At 37.4% G+C, this 23,312-nt stretch overlaps 1 protein-coding gene across 17 annotated transcripts in view; it reads right to left on the minus strand.

The window, feature by feature from the left end:
* The window catches only part of TRAPPC9 (trafficking protein particle complex subunit 9), a 456,853-nt gene that overhangs the window by 231,912 nt on the left and 201,629 nt on the right, over positions 1-23,312 (minus strand). For 16 of the 17 annotated variants that reach the window (XM_051802026.1, XM_051802030.1, XM_051802025.1 and 13 more), the window contains 2 exons: positions 21,001-21,154; positions 11,251-11,341 (listed from right to left, as the gene is read on the minus strand). In XM_051802026.1, the coding sequence (XP_051657986.1) occupies positions 11,251-11,341; positions 21,001-21,154 (245 nt within the window). Of the gene's footprint in view, positions 1-7,742; positions 9,892-11,250; positions 11,342-21,000; positions 21,155-23,312 lie in introns of those variants that run through there. The other variant, XM_051802041.1, reaches the window with a different exon arrangement.

Raw genomic sequence — 23,312 nt, forward strand, 5'->3', positions numbered from 1 at the left:
TAGTGGTTTAATTGTTTTGCATTTACCTAAAGTGACTACATTATTATCCACCTTAGACATTTAAGATCCTATGAGAGATACATTAGAGAGACGGCAGCAACTTGCTGAACACTGTGTTACATTGGTCTTAATACATAAACTTTGATATGAGCCAGAAGGTTTAACGAGCTGGATTTACTCCATCATTGCCTCTTTCAAACTCGTGTTTGTGAGGAGGCAACGTTGGTTTCAATAGCTTACATCATGTTCTGTGAAATACTAAATATTCACTATAACTTTGGTGGTTAATAAGGGTCAACAGAGAGTCGTGGAAATGAAAGCACAGACTCACTTTAAGGCAGAGATCATTAAGGACCCGTGTCAGGAACAATGCTACTGAAGATCTAAGCTTGTCAACCAGATCTAAGAAAACAAAAAACACACTTTACACCAGACACAGACAAAGGCTACTGAGATAATTGTGGGGTGGGAAATAAAAAAACCCTTGTGCTATCAAAGAGACTGGGAGAGTTAGTCCTGACTGCTGTCTGGAGATGCACAAAAGAAAGAGCAAGAGTGATAAAAGGCAAACATCAGAGACTGAGAAAAGCTATTTAAACTAAAGAACAATATTGACATGAGAACAAAAGGGCTGGAAATGAGTCACAAATAAATTTAATCTTGAAATTCCTATTCGCAGCAAGGATCTCAGACAGAGCTCAATAAGTTTACAAAAGGCTCTCCAAACAAAATCATATTGAGACACCTTCTGCAGTCAACTTCTGAATTAAATAACATAAAGATGTACATTTCATGTGATGAGATTAATTTAAAGCAATATTCAGACAATACAAAGCACTATCTATCAAGCACCCATGAACAACAAATAATTTCCTTCAAGTACAGCTGAAATGTTTAACAAAAATAGCTGATAATTAGTGAATGGTGAGCACATTGCTGATTAATACCTTCAATAGGAACAGATGTTTAGAAACTCACTGGTCTTTCCAGTAAGTTATACAAAATTACAGTCACTAGGAAAGCAGAAGAGGTCATTTGGACTCTTTAACAGGCAAAGCTCAGGATGTTCACTACAATTGATAACTGTTCACTGATCTTATTTTCATCCCCATCTCAAAACTTAGATTATGTTTCTCACTTAATTTTTCATTTTCTTTCTTTCACAACCACTATTTGGCTATTTGAGAGAAACCTGGATGTTTTCTTTCTGGAAGTGAAGCATACATGGGAAAACCTGTGACAGCAAAGCAAGAGGTGATGCAGTTTTGGGGAGTTAAACACCATGAAGAAACTCACTAGGCAGGGCAGTGTGGACACTCATCCTTGTGGGGTCATCTCCTGTTTTGAGGGGTCTATACATGGGCCTGAATTTCTGGGCGCAGTGAAGGAGTTATAAATATGCCTCATCTCAAACAAGGGTTCTGAAGTCAAGTGATCTCATGTGCAAAGCCATGTTTTACTGTCTACCAGTCCGAGTTCTGAGTAGGGCAAAGCCCAAGACAAGAAGCCCTGACAGATCTGAGCTGCTGATCTCCCTGCTCAGCAGTGCTCCAGCTGCAGTCTGGAGTTTGTGTGCAGCATCAAACCAACTCTGAGACTTCATGTCCTGCTAAAACAAATTTGCTAAATGCTCCCACAGCTGGGAGCACTGTTGGAAGGCTTCCAACCAGAACCATTTGAGGCTTGTGGCACCCGCTGCTGCTCTGAAGTTTCTGATTTATGGTCTCCAACTCCTCTAATACCTGGGTTTTTCCTTTAACTTGAACAACCTAACCCCATCTTTCACTCAGAAAACTGACAGTTGACTCTTTATCAAACAACAGAAATGTAATTATCCTTGAACACTGCTTTTAATTATTGAGGATTGCTGCTGCTGCCTTTTTTTCTTTCCCAAAGTTTCACATGAGGCAACCAATTATTTCTCTGTGTAATTCCAGATACTGCCGAGACATTTTACCCTTTCTATATCCTACTACCATTTTAAATTAAGATTCTTCCTTATTTCATCTCATGTGTCTGGCCTTGATATAGAAATTCTGTAACAGCTCTGTAGGTGTTTGATATTATTGAGCCACAACTTCATACAATACCATAAAAAATGTAATGAGTAATAAAAACGAACTTGAGTATCACTTGATGAAAGTCCTTTTGTACAAATCCATCCTACAGAATACATTTGCTCAGTTCCTCCTTTATATCCTAAGACGGGAAAAAAAAATAGCCCTTCTCCTTCTGAAACTTCTTCTAATGTATCCACAGGTAATCAGAAATGTTACTGAAGTGAGCCTGAATTTCTGCTTAGTGAGGAAACAGACATTAAATAAAAAGTCTAAGCTCCCTATTGAGTATACAGTCTGAATAAGTACACAGAATCACAGCTCAGGAAAGGTTTTGTTTGACTGGTTTCCTTTGTAAAACAAAATCAATTAATGATTCAAATCAACCAAATGAAATTAAATTTTATGATTGCTTAATCCAAAGGTCTGGGATAGAAAATAAATTAAAAAAACCCCAAAAGTAAAATCTAGTTCTGATATTGTTTTACTGAAGGGACAATGGGGAGATGTGACAGGCTAAGAAAAATCACAGAATGGAGGGAAAAAAATCTCTTATGCTAAAAAATAGACAATTAGCTGTCAAATTTGAGAGAGAGAGACTAAAAAGGAAAAAATGAGAGAACATGAAAGAGAGCACTTCAGTCAAAGCGTGTGTTTCTTCATACAAATCTGTCTGTTCTGGTCTCTGCTTGTACTGTCGAGGTTTTGACAGTTGGAAGCTATTAATTTCAGAATTACAAGGCTTATTGAGCTGGATTTATGTTCTTTGCAGTTGTTAATTCACTTCTGCTTCCTTGATGAAATAAAAGACTACTTCAGAATGAACAGTGAAAATGAAACCTACTTCCCTCCCCTCAAAACATCTGTTTGCCTGAGAACTTCTACTGATGGTAGGTCACACTGGCCTTAACCAATGAGTCAAAATACACGGGGTGGGGGAAGAACACTTGGAAAATTTTGCTTTAAGTAAAATACAAAACTAAAGCAGAAACATCCAGTTTATCTTAATCAAGTACAAACTTGAAACTACAGGAGAGAACAAGTGCACTTCTACAGAGAAGACATCATGGTCCAGTGAAATGACACAGTTCATCAGTAAAAAAGAGTCTGATCCCAAGTACAACACAGCCAGTGAAATGACTGCCTCATTTACGGCATCCGCGGCCTCCAGTTCCAAACATGTGTTATTTTTTCATATGAAATAAAACAAAAGCTCACAAATGTCAGAACCCAGAGAAAGAAAGCCCAATGTGTGCATTCCGAACTCCCTTCTTGTTTCCTGCCCCAAACCAATCACACTTTAAGCCTGTGCTACACAGGTTGTTCTGAATATTCCTCCACCACAATTAGCATATTTTCCATTTCTCATTCTCTACACACTTAACTGTACGATTCATTTAATTGCTGGGCAATTAAAATCTTGCCTGATCAAAGCATTTTTCTTGCCTCTCTTGTTAATACATACATCTTCTGATCTCTTTTCCATTTTTTTAATTGTCCACAAGCTGAAGCATATTTTTTCTGAATTTTTATTCAAGTGGTATCTTCTATATCCATCAAAGTAATAGAAATTTATTTCTTTGCAGGTTCACTGATAGTTTTTCACCAACTACTTTACAAGCCAGTTTTTTTGTCTTTTCAATCTTCTTCTTTACAATTAGCTTTACACAGCTCTTTTTGAACTCATTGTCATAATTATTCCGGTTGCTTTTCATTTTTTAATTTGGATGTTCAATTAATCTATTACTCAATTTACTTCTAACAATGCCTAGAAAATTAAGTACCTTGAATAACTGCATAACAATTTATCATCATTATGGTGTTCCTCAATCACCTGTTATGGCTTCACTGAAATGTCATAAGCAATATTCTTGTAAAGAAGTAAACTATTCACAGCTGCTCTTTTTTCCCCCTTAAAAATACAATGGTTTTGTAAATGAAATACTGAAAATAAAGTCCCACTTCAGCAGTTTTTCTCCTCTCCTTGAGATCCCGGTCCTCTGATGGATTCCTGGAGACCAGTCAACTCTTAATTTTGCTAATTAAAGAAAAACAGCTCAGAGATACTGAAACTCAAAGCAAGCAAAACTGGAGATGTCCTAAGTAGTGAACACTGAACTCACCTGCCAGATTTACTCAGCTTTGGAGAACTGATCGAGCTTTATTCAGTGCAATATCTCTACAGCATAAACCTGGCAATAAGTCTTCATTCCTTGATCACCTCCCAAACTTTACATTTTCCTATTCTGGTTTGATTTGAGCTCTTCTGTAGGAACTTTCCCATGGGAGGTTTCAGTAGAGGCTTGGACAAACATCACAAACCATCGCTGAATTACTCTGGTAGCTCAGAGACACTTAAATTAATTTCCAATCACTTCAGACAGCAGATCTGAACTTGCAGCAGATTTCTTTGTTACCACTCTCAGAACAAATAACCTTTTTTCCTGGACTACATTTCATCCATTTCATTTATGGTACTTTGGTTTTGGAGATTCTTGCAAGATTATAAGAAATACAGAGGGATATTTTGTGACCAAGACCTGCAGTGACAGGATGAGGGTCAAGGGTTTCAAACTAAAGATGGTAAGTTTAGATTGGACTTAAGGAAAAAAACTCTTTACAATGAGGGTGGCGAGACAGTTGAACAGGTTGTCCAGAAAATCTGTGGATGTCTTGTGTTTGGAATTGTTCCAGGTCAGACTGGATGGGGCTTTGAGCAACATAATTTAGAGTCTTAGATGTCCCTGCCCAGGCAGGGTTTTGGACTAGATGATCTTTGAAGATCCCTTCCAACCCAAACGATTCTGTGATTCTGTGCAGTAGCCTCATCTCCTTTTAGAGAGATGCTGTTGGTAATCTTTTAGCCATCAGAATATTTTAGCAGTTTATTCCTCCTCGTCTGATCTCCTTTCCTTTTGTCTATCTACTTTTAAAGCAAAAATCAGTAATGATTCACACTGGTGAGTCCTAGACCAATACTCAGACTTCTCCACGAGCATTCATCACCTCCTTTTCCCTCCTGCCCCTTCTCACTGCTTCCTTAGAAGTGCTGGACCTGCAGCTTCAGCTGCCAGTTCTTTCAGAAATCTGATATGAAGTAACCACTGCCCTCCACCCAACCTCTCTCCAGCTGTCTGTCCTCACATAAGAGGTTTTGTTAATTCATTGTCACTTTAGGGGGTTCTCTTTATTCTTAGCATCTTTTCTTTGAAATCACTACCGATTATGTCTAAAACCTTTTCTCTACAAGTTTTTTTTCTTTTCAGTTTTGAGTAACCAAGGCTTCGGTAGGAATTAGAAACAACACCAGACTCCAAACATATCACAAAATAGTGTATTTTGACATGCAAGACCATTATCCGTGAGCCAGATGCTCCACTTTCATCAAATTACTCCATTTTTCCTATGTACTACCCCAGTCCTTCAACACTTCCCAGGAACTGAAGCATGTTGCTTGTTTGACATTGCCAAAATATCCTCCAAAACAGCCTGCACACAAGCTGTTAAGATATGAAAGTGTTCCCACCTCTCTTGGATCTTAAAAATAAAAACGAAAAACCTGAGGATTCTTCTAAATGGATGAGAAAGGTCGTTTACCTTGTAAAATCCATCTACCACCAGACTGTTTCTCAATTTCAGTCTTCCTATGAATCATATTGTGATTTTCTACCTCACAGACAGCTTACTCTTGAGATTTTTTGGCTAACACTCCTGGTACCATCTTTCTAACTATGATAATGGCCAGACTACTGTAATTCTAAAATAGAAATAATTAAAGAATATTTTAGCTTGATGAATGAACACAATAAAACTCATCCTTTTTCTCAAGGGCAGACCTTTATATACCCTGCTGATCTCTTTGTATCTCCAAGCTTGTATCTGTATAATATAAATGGTCCTCTCTAGGGCCTAGGAAGGGTCTGTTTATTAAAAGAGAAAGTAAAACTACTTCCTTACAGTTCCCCATTAAAACTAGTCTTTGAATAAACATCCCAGATAGCCTTGGAATTCCAGGAATGAGAGAACAACAATACTGTAGGACTGCCATGACTAAAGGAAATGTTCATGTGTGCAGAGATCTGGCTCATGTTAACTAAGTCCATGGGGACAACAAGTTATCAGGGTGTCAAGCTGGCATCCAAAACACAGGCTTGGAGGTGTATAATTTCCTCTCCTACTCACTGAAAGATGTTTTAACTTATTTTCCTCTGTATTCAGGATGCTGTTGCAATCTGTAAGGGTTAATCACAGAAATTGTGGTCTAAGGTCAGGTTGGAAAATGCAAAATAAAATGAGTGTGTAGTTCAGTCATTACTTTTAAAATCAGTAACCTGTGAAAATTGATTCTGATTTGGTGCTCTCCAAAACATGCAATAAATTATTAAGAAAACTTATTTTTAAAGTTATGCATCCATAAGATGTTTTGTGAAACTTAAATGGACCGAACTTCCAAACAAGTTGTCAAGAACCATATGTTCATAAAACACTTCAAAATACTTTTACATTCTCCTCTCCTGTTGATTCCAGTTGCCTTTGAGGGACAATTTAAAACCACCATCACTTTTGAGGTTTTTAGTTCTAAGTACAATATGCCAACATGATGTAGGTGGACACACCCTTTACTGTGAACCCACAAGATGTGTAGCATTCTCTACCCATAAGTAAATAATCAAGACTTTGGCTACTGACCATCACTTTTCTTATTTATGATCTGAGCAGAATTCAGCAGCAGTGATTTTAGTTCTCCTTGTAATCACATACTAGGAAATAAAACACACTGCATTGTGAAAAGGTATCCATGATTTATTTAAACATTATAAACTGTCTTGAAATTCATAATTTTATGAAGAAAGAAGGGAAGAATTAATGAAATGAGTGAATGAAATAAAAGAATGAATGAAAGCAAAAAGCTGTTTCTGGACTTCTTCCATGGTGAAGCTTGACAAATGCAAGTTTCTTGGAACATTATTGTTAGTAATACTAGAGTTCATGTATAATCATTGATTTTCAGTTACTCAGTTTCTATAGAGAAAGAAAAGCATTTGGTTGATATATTAAAACCTCCAGCACTTTTCAGTGTCTACAGTTCTAAATTCCTAAACCAAATTTCTCTAATAAATCTTCACTCTTCATATGAGTATCATCAGGAAAACACGTCTATGCCTTGTGGTTGCAGGCAGTGAAGGAAGTAATGTTTGTTTTGCTTTATGGAGGGGAATTTACAATAAGTTTCTCTTGTGAAATTTGCTTACAGCATTCAAAGTGTCAGGAACCTCTCGCTTCAGAGGAACTCCTCATCTGAATGTAGGAATATCCCAAGTCTGGCCTGTTCCAGGTTCAATCAACAGTCTTATTTCAAGCTCAGCCTATAGTTTTGTTCATGATTTTGTACCTGTGATAATTTTGCTGCGAAAAGCAGAAGAGCACCATCAAACTGATAAGTGTTCGCTCCCGGAATTCTGCTTCCTTGCAAAACTTAGGGACATAAATCAAATAAAGATTGAAAAAACATTGCACAGGCAGCAACTACAAAAACCTCCATCTGATCCTTTTCAAATCAAGCCACGGAGCTCGCACGACACACACCTCTGAAGAGTCTTGGTTCTCCTCGTTAAACTTTGCAGGCTGTTTCCTTGATTTGATCATATTAATATATTCACCTTAAAACCACAGCTGCGCCTGCATTTGGTTTGTTGCCCAGCAGTAAAGAGAAAATATGTCATAAATTTTAGAGAACATTGAACTTGGTGGTGTTCAGCAGGATTACGTTTTTCAATTACATGTGATTTACTAACCTGCCTAACAGACAACTTCATTTTACAGAGATGTCTTAAATCTTAAATTCAATTTTAACAACACATTAGGAACTCTCACTCTAGCCTTTGATATATTTCCTAGGTTTTGATTCCTCATGTCTTAAATACTTTTTCCTTCCCCAGTCATTTAATTATATGAAATCACAACAAAATTGTTCACTACAAGTCACTTTTTTCCCCTCTATTTGACAACTTTCAGAGGTAACTTCTTACCCTCAGAGCAAAATTTCAATGTCACCAATTTTTATTTCTACTCTTTGCCTTGCATTTAATGAAAAAAGGACAGGATTGTCAAATTTACATGAAAAATTATTTCAATATGCTTTTGTAGTTTTAGAGATGTAATATTAACTATTATATGAATTAAATATGCCAAATTTAAAAGGAATTTTGAAGTCCAGTTTCTACAAATTTGAATAAGAGCCAGTCATTTTTTTAATCAAAACCATGTTAAATATTCATTCATGCTTCACTGTGAGCACTTATAACAAAGTAAACCCTTCAGTGTAGCCATCAATATGGCAAAATCCTTGAATAATCATGGAAAAAATTTTATTGCATAAAACTAAGCCAAATTTTTAGCCAATATATGCAAAGACTATACCACAATGATGGTTAGTAGTAAAGAGTTCACATTAAAATACAAGTTATTGTTAACATAAAAATAAAACTCAAAGCAAAGCCAGGTTGTGTCTACAAACAGTGTGATGACTAAAAAAAAGAAATCTGGCTGATACTACAGTATTACAGTATTTTCAAAATACCTTATCAGTGACAGCTGCCCAAAATATTGGACAAGGCAGGATGACAAAAGAAAATCTGTAGACTGTTCCCTTACTAATTTTATATTTTTATATATTATTTTATATATTTATGTATAATTATATATATGTTTATATAATATTTTTATGTAATAGTTCTCTCAAAGTAGAAATATTAACAGTCAAAGAATAACATCACTTGCATACACTGATCTCATCAGTGGTACTCAGATCACTACCCTGAAAAGAGCTGATTCTTACAAGGCAGTTAAAGGTCAATCACTTCAAAATATCAAGGGAAAAAAAACAAAGGGAAAACAACAGTCACATTACATTGTAGATCATCTGAAACTCATAATATTTTTCTATGCCTGTAAGAGTTGAAAAGGAAACATATTCTGGCACCAAAAGAGAATTTAAACTCCAAAACACAGTTATGTCACATTGTCTAAATACGTGTGTACACACATACCCTTGGTTGTCCAGACATTCCAACAACTCCTTATAACTCCCACCTACTAAACTAATAATAACAATCTTTTCATTCCTTCTCCATCCCACACATTAATAAAACCAAAATCATACATTGCCATATTGCCATGGCATAGACTCTGGAGGTGCAGTAGTAGCTTTCCCCAGGAGGACTACAGGTAGGGCTACAACACTAGCAAAGGTTGAACTGCTGAATATTCAAAATTATGCTTAATTTAAAGAAGCTAAAATTTCTCCATCGCCTTTAATTTTCAATTTTTGCTTTTGTTTTCAAGTAAAATCAGGTACTTAATCGAAATGTCCTTTTCAATAATCACCGTAGTGATCTACAGTTTCTACATACTTTGTATGTTATACAAAATAATGTTCAATAGCAACTTAAGATCAAGAAAGATTAGACTAAAAAGTTAAGTAAACTTCTGCAACACTGAACTGTCCATAAGGAAACACGATATATAAGTTGTAGCAAACCAAGTATTTGATAACCCACAGGACGTCCCTTTCCCTGCTTCATTTAATGTAGAAAATCAACACATATGACACCATCAGTCAAGAGACTGTGCTTCAATAGATTTTGCAGTTATGAGGCAGAGTTTCGGATGAAAACTGAAGTACTTGGGATTCTTTAACAGAATTAATCAACAGCCTAAGAAATAATGAGCTCCACAGGCAACCAGGTTTTATTGGAAAGCAGTGCTATGTTCATGTTTGTTGGCTAGTTCATCAAAGAATGTCACCATTCAGGCAGGAGTGTCAGGTACAATCCTACGATTCAAAAAGCCTCTTTTACTAAGAAAATAGTGGAATTTGGCATAAAACAAAAAGAAGAAAACCAAGTATATAGGGAAAGAAGAAAAACACGTTTTTCATCCCTAAGGCGATGATGTCCCATTCGGAATTGCCAAAGGAAAGTTTTCAGACGCAGAGCCCAGGGTACAAACATGTCCATGGTTGATGCCACTCTGCAGACCTAAGAACTGACCTCTCTGAGCTCTCAACACACACCTGCCACAAACCACTGCTTTACTGCTGAGGACCAGGGCAGTCATGGCCAAATCCAGTAGGTAGTATGAGCGAATGCTACCAAACCCTTGAATCCTCTGAAGAACTGAGGCCAGGTAAGTGTGATTTCAGAGACAGCTGATTATGGTTAAAGATCAACATACTTACAGCAAACAACTTTAGACAATTTTTAATCTTCTCCTCCTTAAACAAAGCACTCACAGGTTTTAATATATGAGTTGAGGATAGTCCCCATGGTTGAAAAAAACCCAGGCACTTCAAGGGGCACACAAATACTGGAGTTTGGGGTCGTTTTAGTTTTAGTAGTAACACATACAAAAGTGATGGATCACTGTTCCTTAAAATTGATCCTTTCTAGGTCATCAAAGTATTAAAATACGGAGCATAGAGTTAAATTTGCTTTAAAAGCAAAAGCTTTGGAAACAATTTCTGATGACCTGAGGACTTTCTCTGAAACTTGTAACTGACATAGAATTGTTGGGGATGAAACATTCCATGTTCCAAAGCCTCTTAACAAGCCTTGCTGAGAACCTCAGAGAGTAGTCACATCATTATGATTCTTCCAAGTTAAATTAATTCAATTTTTCATTGTCAGAACATCATTCTAAATACAAAATTAAGATAAATAGTTCTTCCACACTACCCAGAGTAACAACTTTTTCTGTACCTAAAAAGTTAGTAATGCAAATGTCTAGATCATAATAAAACACATAACACAAAGTACATTACCATTTCAATAAAAAAATTGTAGAGAAATTGTTTTAAAACCACACAGGTTTTAAGCACACTGCCAGGCAAATGCAAAATTTACGTATCAGCCACCTCTCGTACATGACAACTAGGACTGCAAATTACAGGAAAAAGTGCACGGTCAGGTTTCATATTTACTATCACTGAACAGTGGCACTTAAAATAAAATAGATACCAATTCTACATTTATCTTCAGCTAAGTAAAATATCTAAAGGAAAGTAAAATTCCTATCAAATTCTCCTGTATCATAGATTGTCAGTAAATGAAAACATTATCATTCTCGTGCTGCTAAAAATTACAAGCCAGTACATCCTCTAAAAGGATCATCAATTGATTTTGACACTACTCACCCCACTGGAGAGGAGCCAACTGTAGATGCTCCAGGACCAACTGATTAAGAACTCCTTCCACACTTGCTTCCCCTTCACGCTTCAAGGAAGGGTAAATTGGAATTAAGGAAAATTTTGTTTCAGAAAGAAAAAGGGCATGTAATATGTACAACTTTTACTATTGGAAACCAAAACTGCAAGCAAGAGATTCTTTAAAGGTTAATGTGGCATATGGTTAACTAACCCATGAACTGACCAACAATAAAAATTACAGCAGTTGATAACTTCAGAATATAGGTATTTAATTCCATGGAGGAGTGTTAAACCAAAGGTAAAATACACCTGAACCATAATAAAACACGAGGGTAAAAGAGCCTGGAAGCCGTAAAAATGCAAAACCTGCAAGTTTGTGGCGCAGGATGAGAATTCAAGATGATAAATTAGGAACAATCTGAAAACAAAAAGGTTAAAATTGAATAGGGCAACATAAAACAGAACAAATGTCTGCTAGGACAGCATTTAATGCTGGCTTGGTGCCAGTTCTGTGGTGGTACAGGGATGTTGGACAATGCAGTGACAGTGTCATTACTGAGGGCAAACATACCAGGACCACACAGGCACATAACCTGAAAGCTTTCCTTTCTACCCTGCATGAGCTCAGAAACAAGCTCAGACTGAAATGAGAAAAAATCAGAAAATTGTTGTTCCTCTAAGGACAGTGGAGCACAGAAATAAAATGTTGGGAAAAGAAGAATCTCCTTCAAAAGGGCTTCAAAACAGGTTACACAACAAACACTAAAAAAAAAGCACAGGAAATATCCAATGTAACACAGAGACAGGATTATCCATTTAAACCAATTAACAGTAATTTCATGTGATGTGTCAATCACAGCAATATGCATTTGTAACAGGAAGAGCACTGGATTTCTTGGTTCTAATTCCCTGGATTCAGGAAGGCACTGAACTCAAAGGGCTTTGAAGCACTTTGATGCAGGTGTCAGCACCATCTCGTATTCAGCCAAGGCTGCACTCCCTGGCTTTGGTGTGATTTTGTACCATGAGAAGCCCCTCTCCTGGTGAGGGTGAGAAGAAGAAGTGGAGGTGGAGCAAGGATGGCTCCTTCATGGATGCACATGAGCTTCTAGTCTGTGTTCTTACACCAGAACTGTACTTATATTGGCAAAACCTGCATCATCTTCACAGCTCAGCTCATGATTGCACAAAATGGGAGCATCATACAGAAAGATATTCAAGGGAGAGGCAGGTTCCCCTTGGAGCCTTGAAAACACTCTTTTTCCAACTTCACAATCTTCAAATGAAACACCCATAGGTGGAGTCCCCCCACAATTAAAGGACAAGCTCCCAGTGAGATTCATCAAGATTTACATCAACGACTCCAAAAGCCTGTAACCACGTTCATCAAAAATACAGCAAAACATGAAAGAATATCTGAGCTTTTATAAACAGCTTCTAAATGTGACCAGCCATTTTTCTGCAAAACTCTGGAAAGAGAGGAACATCATCTGACTGCTAGAGTATGTACTCATCTATGTCATTTAAAAGAAAATTAACAAGTACTGCAGATAACTAATTTCTATCACAGGACATTATTTCACAGGCTCTACATAAGATTTAAAAGAAAAGTCTTGAAACCTCAGAACAAAAATAGATCTATCCATTAGTGATTGAGACTCAAGAGCTCAAGGAGATGACAGAAGAGGAAAATCAATACACTGTACAAGATTCTTGCCATTATTTTTCAAAATATTCTCATTATGCCCTGAAAAGTGTCATAAATAGCACTTCTTCTTTTCCCTAAAAAGACCACAAATAAAGAATTCACAAACCCCTAAGAGTCTAAAAAGCTGTAAACACCATTAAAGAAAAGCATCTATATGGAAAAACGAAGGCAGCAGAATATCACCTTAGAAGAACATTGCTGCTGAAAAATAAGACTCAGAACATGAACACAACTGAGTAATTTCCATAAAACAAACTAGAGGACAGAGAATACATAATTTGGATTACTTCACAGAAACAGCAGATAAATAATTCTGTTATCACATCTTTAATGTAAGGAACACAAGTTAGAGAAAACACTAATAAAAAGGCAGTATTTAAAAGACGCTTTAAAAACAATGGCTGCCATTAACTGTAACATTAAACTAACTTCACTGTAATTTACTTACAACTGACTCACAGTGGGGCCTGGAATATTACTGGTTTTTACTCCTTAAAGCTCTGTGGAAAGCTTTATGTCTCAGATACCACTATAGAATTACTATAAAATAGGTGATTCTCCATACTTTATCATTGGTAAGTGCAGCCAAAGCAGATCCAGGTATTCACATGTACAACATTCACTCTGGAAGGTAAAACCAGAGGAGGTGAGGCCACATCCTCTGCAGGAGGAGGCAGAGGATGGACCAGGCTCTGTTCGAAGGTGTCCAGCAATGGGAAAAGAAGCCACAGGCAGAAACTGATAATCAGGAAGCTCCTGAACATGAGAAGAACTTCCTTCCTGTGCAGTGACCCAGCACTGGAACACATTGCCCAGAGAGGGTGTGGAGCCTCCCTCATTGGAGATATTTCAGAACTGTCCAGACACAATCCTGTGCCATGTGCTCTGGGATGACTCTGCCTGAGCAGAGAGGTTGGACCAGATGACCCACTGTGGTCCCTTCCAACCTGAGCATTCTGTGGCTCTGTGATTCTGTAAGGCTGGTTAGACCACACACATATTCAGGAAATAAACTGCATTTGTCTAATGAGATCATTGAATGAAACAGCATAAGGGAATTTGGTGGCAAAGGAGAGAAAGGCAAGGTTGAGATGCAATCAAAGAAGTTGACTTGTTAAAACAAATTATGTGTTCACATGGACCTACAGGGGGATCTGGAATTCTGTACCACTGATCTTCGTCTCCTGACTATATTATCAGACAATTACATAAAATTGCTCATTATATGAGAAACACAAAACTGAACATTGCAACAAACTAATTACCTTGGAGATGAAAAGCAACCAAAATATGCAGTAAGAAAATGTCAAAGGAACAAGAGACAAAAGCTTAACTCAAGAGTTTGTGTATTTTCTAAGATAACTCTGTAGAAGTCAATGAAAGCAAAGCGGTTGGAACAGGGGTTGCCAATATACCCTTTCATTCTTAGCTCAAAGTCAAAGCTGATAAAAGACACAAGTGTAAGATCCAGGATTTAAAATTCAATGAAAAAGACTGTACAGATAAACAGAAGCACAGGTTGCCAAGCCTAAGTTTGACCTTGCAGGATCTCTCAACTAAACCTCCACACATTTTGCTGAAATCTCACTGTGATCACAAACCTGTTCTTCTGTAGGAGTCAGATTGTTGACCCTGGCCTCATTTCCTACTGTCAAATCTTTGTTATTAACAACACATGCATCAGCCAGGACTGAAACAATTGACTTCCAGTTTTCAGTGCAATTGTTCGTATTTAACAGTCAAATAGGCCTCAGAGCCAGAGAACACACAATCACCAGATGCTGTTTTAAAAAGAAATAAAATCGAAAACCTAATTTTTCACAGTCGACACCCTTGCTTCATGGTTCTGTAGCAACAGACTGAATATGATATAAACTCCTTCATACCAAAAACCTAAACAACAGTCAAATGAACTAGTTATTTCCCCATGAAAAACTTTGGTCTTTTATACTCTCTGGATTGTCTTATGTGTAGCTGGGTATCCACAATTAGAACACAGCATGTTATCTAAAACCTCCTGCTTAAAAAGACAACACATTTTAAAAAATGGTTTATATCTGGAAGTGACTCATGTTTTTTCTCCCTACAGCGTTCCATATTTTGCATCTTAAAAAATTTTATTTTCAATATATATGTCCTTTGCAAATAAATCCAGGTGGAAGAATGCACACAATGATAAAAAAATTAGCAAATGTTCATAAAAAGGAATTACACTAATGAAAATAAATTTACATTATTAACGATCACAATTTACTTACAGCAGTAGCCCTAATCATATTTTAAGCTTTCCATTTGATTATCATTGTGGTACTTTATTATTAAAACTAATTATATACAGTTATTTAGGGTCTTAAATGATAGTTACTTTTCTGCAAACAACTGGTGTTGCTAAGAAGCTGTATGGAAATGTAAGGAAACCTTCACTGATGTACAAAAGCTCCACAATACATAATATTCTCATAACCGAAGATTCATAATTATGATCAAGATGAAGTCATCAAAAGCGGAACAGACACAGAAAAATGAATTTCAATAACAGCAAATTAGTGATTTGCTCTCAAGCAAATGAGATGGCTCAAGGTTCTGTCTGAGAGACACTAATTTCAAAACCCTGACTGGCTACTTAGATGATGAAATACAAAAACATTCATAATTTTTATGTATTTGGAAAAGATGTCAGCGTTCCAAAAGCTAACAAATGAGTGGAACTTATGAAGATTATTTAGATGAAATTCAATGAAGAAAAGTCCCAAGAATCACCCCAGAAAGAATCAACAATCTATAAACTGATATTTGGGAATTCAGTCAGTTATGTTGAACTACGTGCAATAAAAAAAAATCAATCAGACATGAGACAGTTGCAAAAGTATTAAAGAACAGTTCTCAGAGCAAAATATATCTGAAACCTGGAAAGTTTTTATTCTGTGAGAAACCTCACCTGCAGTATTGCTTCCACATTTGGACCTCACATATTGAGAAAAATAGAGCTGTACTGCAGAACAACATCAGCAATACGACTGCAAGAAAATGTGTTTTGAAAGAAATTTTAGGCAATTAGGTTTAAATACAGAAAAGAAAAAACTGAGGAGGGGGCACACAATACAATTTTAAAAATGTAAGGAAACATTGCAAATAGGACAGGCTTCCTATACATCACAGATATTAAGGCTGAAGTAAGAAAAAAAAAAAGTCTACCGATTAGAAAAGTTAAAAATGGAGCATGATATTCAGGGTGGCACTGGAAGTCTCATTTTTTTAAAGGCTGTTAGGGCCAGGTTTAGAATATTTTCAATAAAATTATCCCAAAATGTTATAGTCTCATTTCACTGAAATAGCAATTCCCTCACAGTACATTAGAAAATTTCTTGGCTGCAACAGAACCTGTGGAGAGCAGGAGATAGGGGAAGGAAAAGGAGTTTAGTTTTCAACAGTCATTCACTGACCCAGCCCTCTGCCTGGTTGCACAAATCACAGAATAATTTATATTGAAAGGCAATTCCAGAGTCACCGTCCAACCCTGTGCTCAAAGCATGGAAAATACTGAAATTGCATCAGGTTGTTCAAGGCCTTGTTCAGAGTTTTTTAACATCTTCCAAGACACCAATTTTACAGCACTTTTGGACAACATGTTCCAGAATTTGAGCACGCCCATTGTGGAAAGGAATTTTCCTAGTATCTAACTGGAATTTACCTGGCTGCAGTTTGCTACAGTCACCTCAGGATAGGCCTTGCTTGAAGACTCAGATGAATTTTGTTGACTGCTGTAACTCTCAGGCTTTGAGGTTGCTCCTTGAGGCCCATCAATTCTCCTGGGACCAAGGGCAGCCTCCTGTGCAATTCTGCCCTCCAGTTGGCCAAGGTCTCCTCTACTAAAGTCCAGGATCATTATCCTGCTACTTGCCCTCCTCACTTCCCTCGGGATATCAAACTCCATCATCTCAGGACAACTGCAGCCAAGGCTGCCATCAAACTTCACCTCTCCAATTGGATCTTCCTTATTTTCAAGCAGCAGATCCCACACAGCACATACCAAGTCAAGCCATCCAGCACCTGTACACTAAAAATGTCCATAAAGTACTCCAGAAATAATCTAACCTGCAATTGGAAGACTCCTTCCAGTTCATCCAGCACTGCTTCTTGTTTGGGTGGTCAGTAACAAATGCACACCACCTCACTCTGCTGGATGACTGCCCTTGAAGCAAAAGCTTTCAAGTGGCCCATCCCTCCTGCTCTGACGATTCCCTGTGCACTCCGATTTCTCCTCCTCATGCTTTTGCAAGCTCAGCTGTAAGCATCTGACATGAGCCTTTGTTCACACCTTGGGGTGGATTCAGTGATTTTAAGTAATCTAAATGTATCACCTTCCCATGTTTCCCCTTCTTGCCCTGCTCTACAGACTTTGAGGTCCATCCTGCAAGATACCAAGTTCCTTGCAGTTCACTAAGCAGCAGCAAGAGTTATGACAAACTAAAACAGACATAAAACAAACATAAATAACTTCTTGATGCTATTCCTAGCAGAACCTTTCTGTTCTTCCTATGAAGAACCTGTTCCACCATCTGAACATTGATAAATCTTTGTTTACTCCTCTAAAAATGAGGATCACCTGCATATGACCTAATTCTCTGAAATAATTATGAACATGTTTCCATTTCTTAAGTCAAAATGTAAACTGCACAAATCAATTAAATACTCTGAAGAGTAATAATCTATGGTGGGTCTAAACACAGAGTGTGTAAAGTCCACAAAGAGAAGTTTACTCTGCCCATCATCTTCCACACGGGGAACAGGATATTTCTTAATGCAAGACTTTGAAGAATTCAGGTATAAAGTAACGATAAAAAGATGGAAATCTTGGAGAACTCAACAAGGGAAACAGCATTCTAGAAACTTCAAAGGCCACTTAGTACAGATCCATGAGTTGGAATGCACAGAAGGTCCCTGAAGAAAATAAAAATTTTGCTGAAAAACATCCAGAAAATAAGAAAAGCATAATTAGTCACCTTAGTAGTACATGTGCTCTGTCTATTCCAATTCTGTGCTAAAGCAAACCCCAGTTGTTAAACTGATACCAGATGCCACCCCACAATCCTAAAAAACAAGACAGCATACTCTTAATTTAAGTGATCTCAATACAACTGTATGCTCAAAGATACTCTAAATTACATTATTTCAGATTTTTTTTACATTGAAAGAGCACAGCAGTAAGGGTTCTCATAAGAAAGGTTATCTTCCTAATAATTTTCATTCTGTAAAAAACGTACAAAGGCTGAATTGAATGATATGCTGTGTTGTCTTTACCTTCTGCCTTTAGCCCTCCAAAAGTACACGAAAATCGATCAAGTTCTGCAATACTTTCATAAATGAAGTATTGAAAATCTCATCAATTGAAACCCTTAATATTTCAATGGATAAAGTCATGGAAAATAGATTTTCCATGCTGGAAAATTCTTCTGGTGTTGAAATCCTCTTCCTTTGTGAGTTATTTTTGGTCCACACAGGAATTCCTTATAAGTGAGCTTCTCACTGCAGTCTACGTAATCCACACACTTCAAATTTGAACCCGTTGTTTATTTGATGGTTTCATGTGGTATCAACTAATAAAGCAAGAATTTAAGGAACTGCAAGCTAAAAAATACAGCCTTTCTCTTGTAAACAACTTAAGATTACTTACAACAAAACATCTGAACTGTGTTCTCTCAAACATACATCCATTTGGTCACGCACATGGTTAGCAGAGAAAAGTTACCTGGGTTCAAAATAGTTCAAAGATGATGGAATAAAAAAGAGATCACTTGGTCTTACTATTCAAAGGACTTTTGCAAAAATACCTTTTCCAGTAGGAAATATAAGCAACTCTATCCCTTTGTATTTTTCCAAATACTTTTCCTCTCTTAGCTGCACTTAGGCTGACTACTGAAGGAAAAGGCTTATGCAGCTAAACTATTCATCCATTTCTCTGCCTGTCTGTGCATCAGTATGTCTGAAATAAACACCTCTGGCCAGCACCAAATTACTCTGGTGGAAGAAAAATGTCTCAGAAAACAAGTTTCTTAAACTTAGCAGAAGTGAGAGAAGAATTTTTTTGGTGCACATCTCAACGTTGCTGTAAGAAATAAAAAGGATGAAGCCAGGGGAGGTTCAAGCTGAACATCAGGAGGAATTTCTTCATTGAAAGGTGGTCAAGCATTGGAAGGGGCAGCCCAGTGAGGTGGTGGAGTCACCAACACTGGAGGTGTTCTAGAAATGACTCAACGTGGCACTCAGCGCTGTGGTTTAGTTGACATGGCAGTATTAGGTCAAAGTTTGGACTTGATGATCATGGAGGTCTTTTCCAACATTAACAATTCTATGATTCTATGAGAAAGACTGACCCTAGCCAGGACAGGCAACGTGGAACAGAACGTACATATTTCTTTGAGGATTTTAAGCACATCTAAAATTTCTTGCCTTTCATTAATTAGAATAGTTTTAGTTTCTGGAACAGAGAGAACGATCATCCTAAGTATTAAAAACACAGAAACTAATGCTTGCACTCATTTAGCACACAAAATCCATGCATTGTTCTGTTGGTTTACTGAGGTACTGACTTACATGTCAGCCACAGCAGTTTGGGGATCAAAACTGGGCTTAAATACATAACACAGGATGGATGTAAACAGTGTTGCCCAGCAACAGAAATGAGTGAGGATGTATTTTTACACCTTGACAAAATGATTACAACTATGCACTCAATTCCAGCGTAAGAATTCATCTATGCTACCATGGAATATTTATGTCTTTCCATAACACAGACATTTTCTAAGTGAGTTCTGGTTAAATATTGACATTTTTGCATAAATGGAACTCTCTCTGAAATCTTGCTTAGGGAATCTGGAATGAACCAGGTACTAGGACTGTTACTTATGCCTCAGACCTTGCCTTTAACAAACCCTGGGCAGGTAACTTAATAATCACAGGATAGTTAAGGTTGGAAGGGACCACTGGATGTCATCTGGTCCAACTCTCCTGCTCAGGGAGGGTCCCCAGAGCACGTTAGTCAGGATTGTGCCCAGACAACCCTTGAACATCTCCTGGGAAGGAGACTCCCCAGGGAGTCTCTGGGAAACCTGTTTCAGTGCTCAGTCACACACACAGTAAAGATGTTTTTCCTCATAATAGTTAGTAATGAAACATCATTTCAGATCACTAGATAAAAGTATAATTAAAATTATAAACAAATAAAGCATGATTTGATTGCCACTCTTCTCTCATCTCCTGCCACCCACTATCATGTGAATTTGAGTATGATCTGAGTGAAAAATATAAATCCCCTGGAAGGTGCTGAGTATCATCACATGGCATGGGGGGCTGTTGGCTGTACAGAATGTTTCCCTGAAGAAAATCATGAGAAAGTGTATTTTTGACAAGCCAAGCACAAGAATTTTTATAGAAATCATGAAATTTATGGCAACACCCTTGGTTTATTTTAACTCTAAACCAAATGCAATTTCTTATTAATAATCATAAGGTAATATTTTAGTGCATTTAGAATGACTAACTCATCTCACAGGTCCTGCCTAAGCCTTAAAAGGCTACACAAGATTAGATATATTGGAAATAAATTATTCTAATATGTTCTGATTTACTCAAATTCAATTAAATATATGCAAACTCTCTAAATCCAGCTTCATATGTTTCTTCATGATTCAGTTACTTGGTGTGTGGGAGAATAGAAAAATTTGACCCTATAAATCTATTTCTCCTCAATCCTAACTATACTTCCTCGGTTCCCTAAAAGTTGGGAAAAACACACAGTATTTATGACAGGCTCAATGACTCAGAAAAAGCCATTACAGGATGACCCAAGTATCACCTAAATAATATACAGCACAATTAACCTTAAGCAGTCTATAATTATGATAAGCTTCATAGTTCTAATTACTTTTCTTTTCAGCAACACTGCTATGAAGTGAGTTGAATTATAAAATAAAATGTGTCATAGGGCATCTATTTATATATTTTTAAAGCAAGTATTTATGAAAGGATATAATTTTCCAGCAAATATCCAGCTTGCTGTTAATCTCCAGACCTTTTGCTTGTTGCCTTTCTTCTTCCAGCTGCTTCGCATTCGCCAACTGTGTCCCATCAGTAGGGGATTCTGGGAAGCTCTCAAAACTGAACTTGTCAACTTGGATAGCCATACTGTAGCAAAGGAAAAGAAGGACAAAAAACAACATAATTTTCACTGTAACAATTTTTACAGGCATTATTTCTGCAGGAACTGCAGAGCACTGTGTATTTGTTTCAGTGGCACCTACTCTGTATATTAATGACATATAAGGCATATGATATATGCTACTGAAAACAGAAGTCTAAGCCTATTGATGATGGCCAGATGTTTTACAAATCATCAATCAAAATCTGAATGCCCTTGTGAGGGATGCACAAGACATGCATTTGGCAGTTGCAACCATCTGACCTTATTGTGGTTCTGCAGAGGTTCACCACCCACCTCCACTCTTGTGTGTAAAAGCTCCTGGTGTGCTCAAGACTTGCTGGAAAAGTAACAAGACTGCACCAAATGCTGATGAATATACTATTTATAGTCATTTATTAATACCAACCCATAAAAAAGGGAACCAAAATATTATATACGAAAGCGTCTCCTGAAGTGAACTGTACCACACTTAGAAATTCATTGATTTTACAAGTAACTTCCTGAATTTTCCTTACAAAACTCAGGAAGGAAAGACAAAATAAGCACAGTACTAGGGTCTGAATGCGGCCCTTGATTTCTTTTTAAAAGGATACTTCCATCTTGCTTAGAGTATCTTCATGAATTACAGACAGTATTAATTTTAATATCACAGTACAATTCATTGGTAGCAAATGGTTAAATAATTGCTTTATTAAATGTACAGTAAGGCACAAAAGCTAATTAAATTAAATATAGTACTCTATAATGCATACTAAATACTTATATGTTAAATTAGAATCACTAATCTAATATAAAAGGGAATTTAGACCAGCTCACATCACATGAAATGTGGTTATAGCAGATCTAATATACTGTGCTGCCAAAACAGCTTTAATTTCCTGAATCGTCTGAAATAGAAAAATAATTAGGGAAGAATTAAAATATATTGCTCTTGAGATGACTTTGCACTTAAGGAAAAGAGAAGAGAGAACAACACCTCTGAAAACCATTCATGAGGAAAGGCAACTACAAACTAAGAGGGGGTCTGGGAAGGGCATTTCACAAAAACACAGCATTACTATTATTCTTTTATCTATTTCTACTTCTAAAGAGGGAAACATATTCTATAACTGTTGCCAAAAGGGAAACACCAGTAACAAAGGTCAAGAAGAAAGAGCTTTGAAGTCTCCTCAGACCAGAAGAGATTTTCTATAATTACCATTAATTTAAGAGAATCTTGACCCTAAAAGAAACTGGTAAAGATAGATGGCAATTACAAGCTCAAGGAATAATCTAGAGTCTGTGAAGTCTACTGAGGGAAGATGAATTCAAATAGGCCTATCAAGACTGAGCAAAAAATGACACCTGAGGATAAGCTTCTAACATTCCAAGACTACCTTCTTGGAAGGTGTAGCAGTTTGAGCCACATTAGAAATCTAAAATCCAACTTCCACGCTTCCCCCACCCCTTCTCAACAATTTATCCTAACACCGGAGAGAAACTTTCAGGCCAGAGGCTTCTGCAGGGGAAGGGGGAAGTATATACATTTTTTTACACAAATAAATACTATACAAACTAGAGGCAACTATATATATATATAACATTACTATCAGTCAGTCCTTTCAAGCCCCTCCTTTAACTTTAGTCCAGGAGCAGCCTTTAAGGCTGATACCTAACACAGTCTGCTGTGGGAGTGTTCTGGGCTCCTGAACACTCCCTCCTCACCAAGTCCAGCAGTTGTTTGTTGTAGTCTCTCCTCCTCATGAAGTCCCAGAAGATAGCTGTGAGTCCTTGCTCTCCTGCTGCTGGTGATCTCTCCCTCTCGGTGTCCCACTTCGGTTCATAAGCTGCTGCAGTGTAGCTTATCAAGCGTCCACATCCTGGAATCTTCATTCCTCTAAGTCAGTTTTTGGCTGCCTCCGGTCACCTTCAGCAGGCAACTCCCGAGCTTCTCTTGGCTCCTCTCCAATTTCGCCTGGGACTCCTCTCCTGAGTGCCGGGCCTACCTCCACAGCCCAATCTCCTGGTTCAGCTCCAACTCTGAGCCCTTCCTCCACCCACAGTGGAGGGAAAGAAAAGGCCCCTCTACAGCTTCACTGCAGAAAAGGGGGGGGGGAAAGAAGGCCTAGCCTCCTCCCTCTTACCTCAGGTGCTGTGAATCTC

Source organism: Manacus candei, unplaced genomic scaffold (assembly GCF_025592945.1).
Source record: "Manacus candei isolate 608988 ecotype Guabito, Panama unplaced genomic scaffold, ASM2559294v1 h1tg000054l, whole genome shotgun sequence".
Lineage (NCBI taxonomy): Eukaryota > Metazoa > Chordata > Aves > Passeriformes > Pipridae > Manacus > Manacus candei.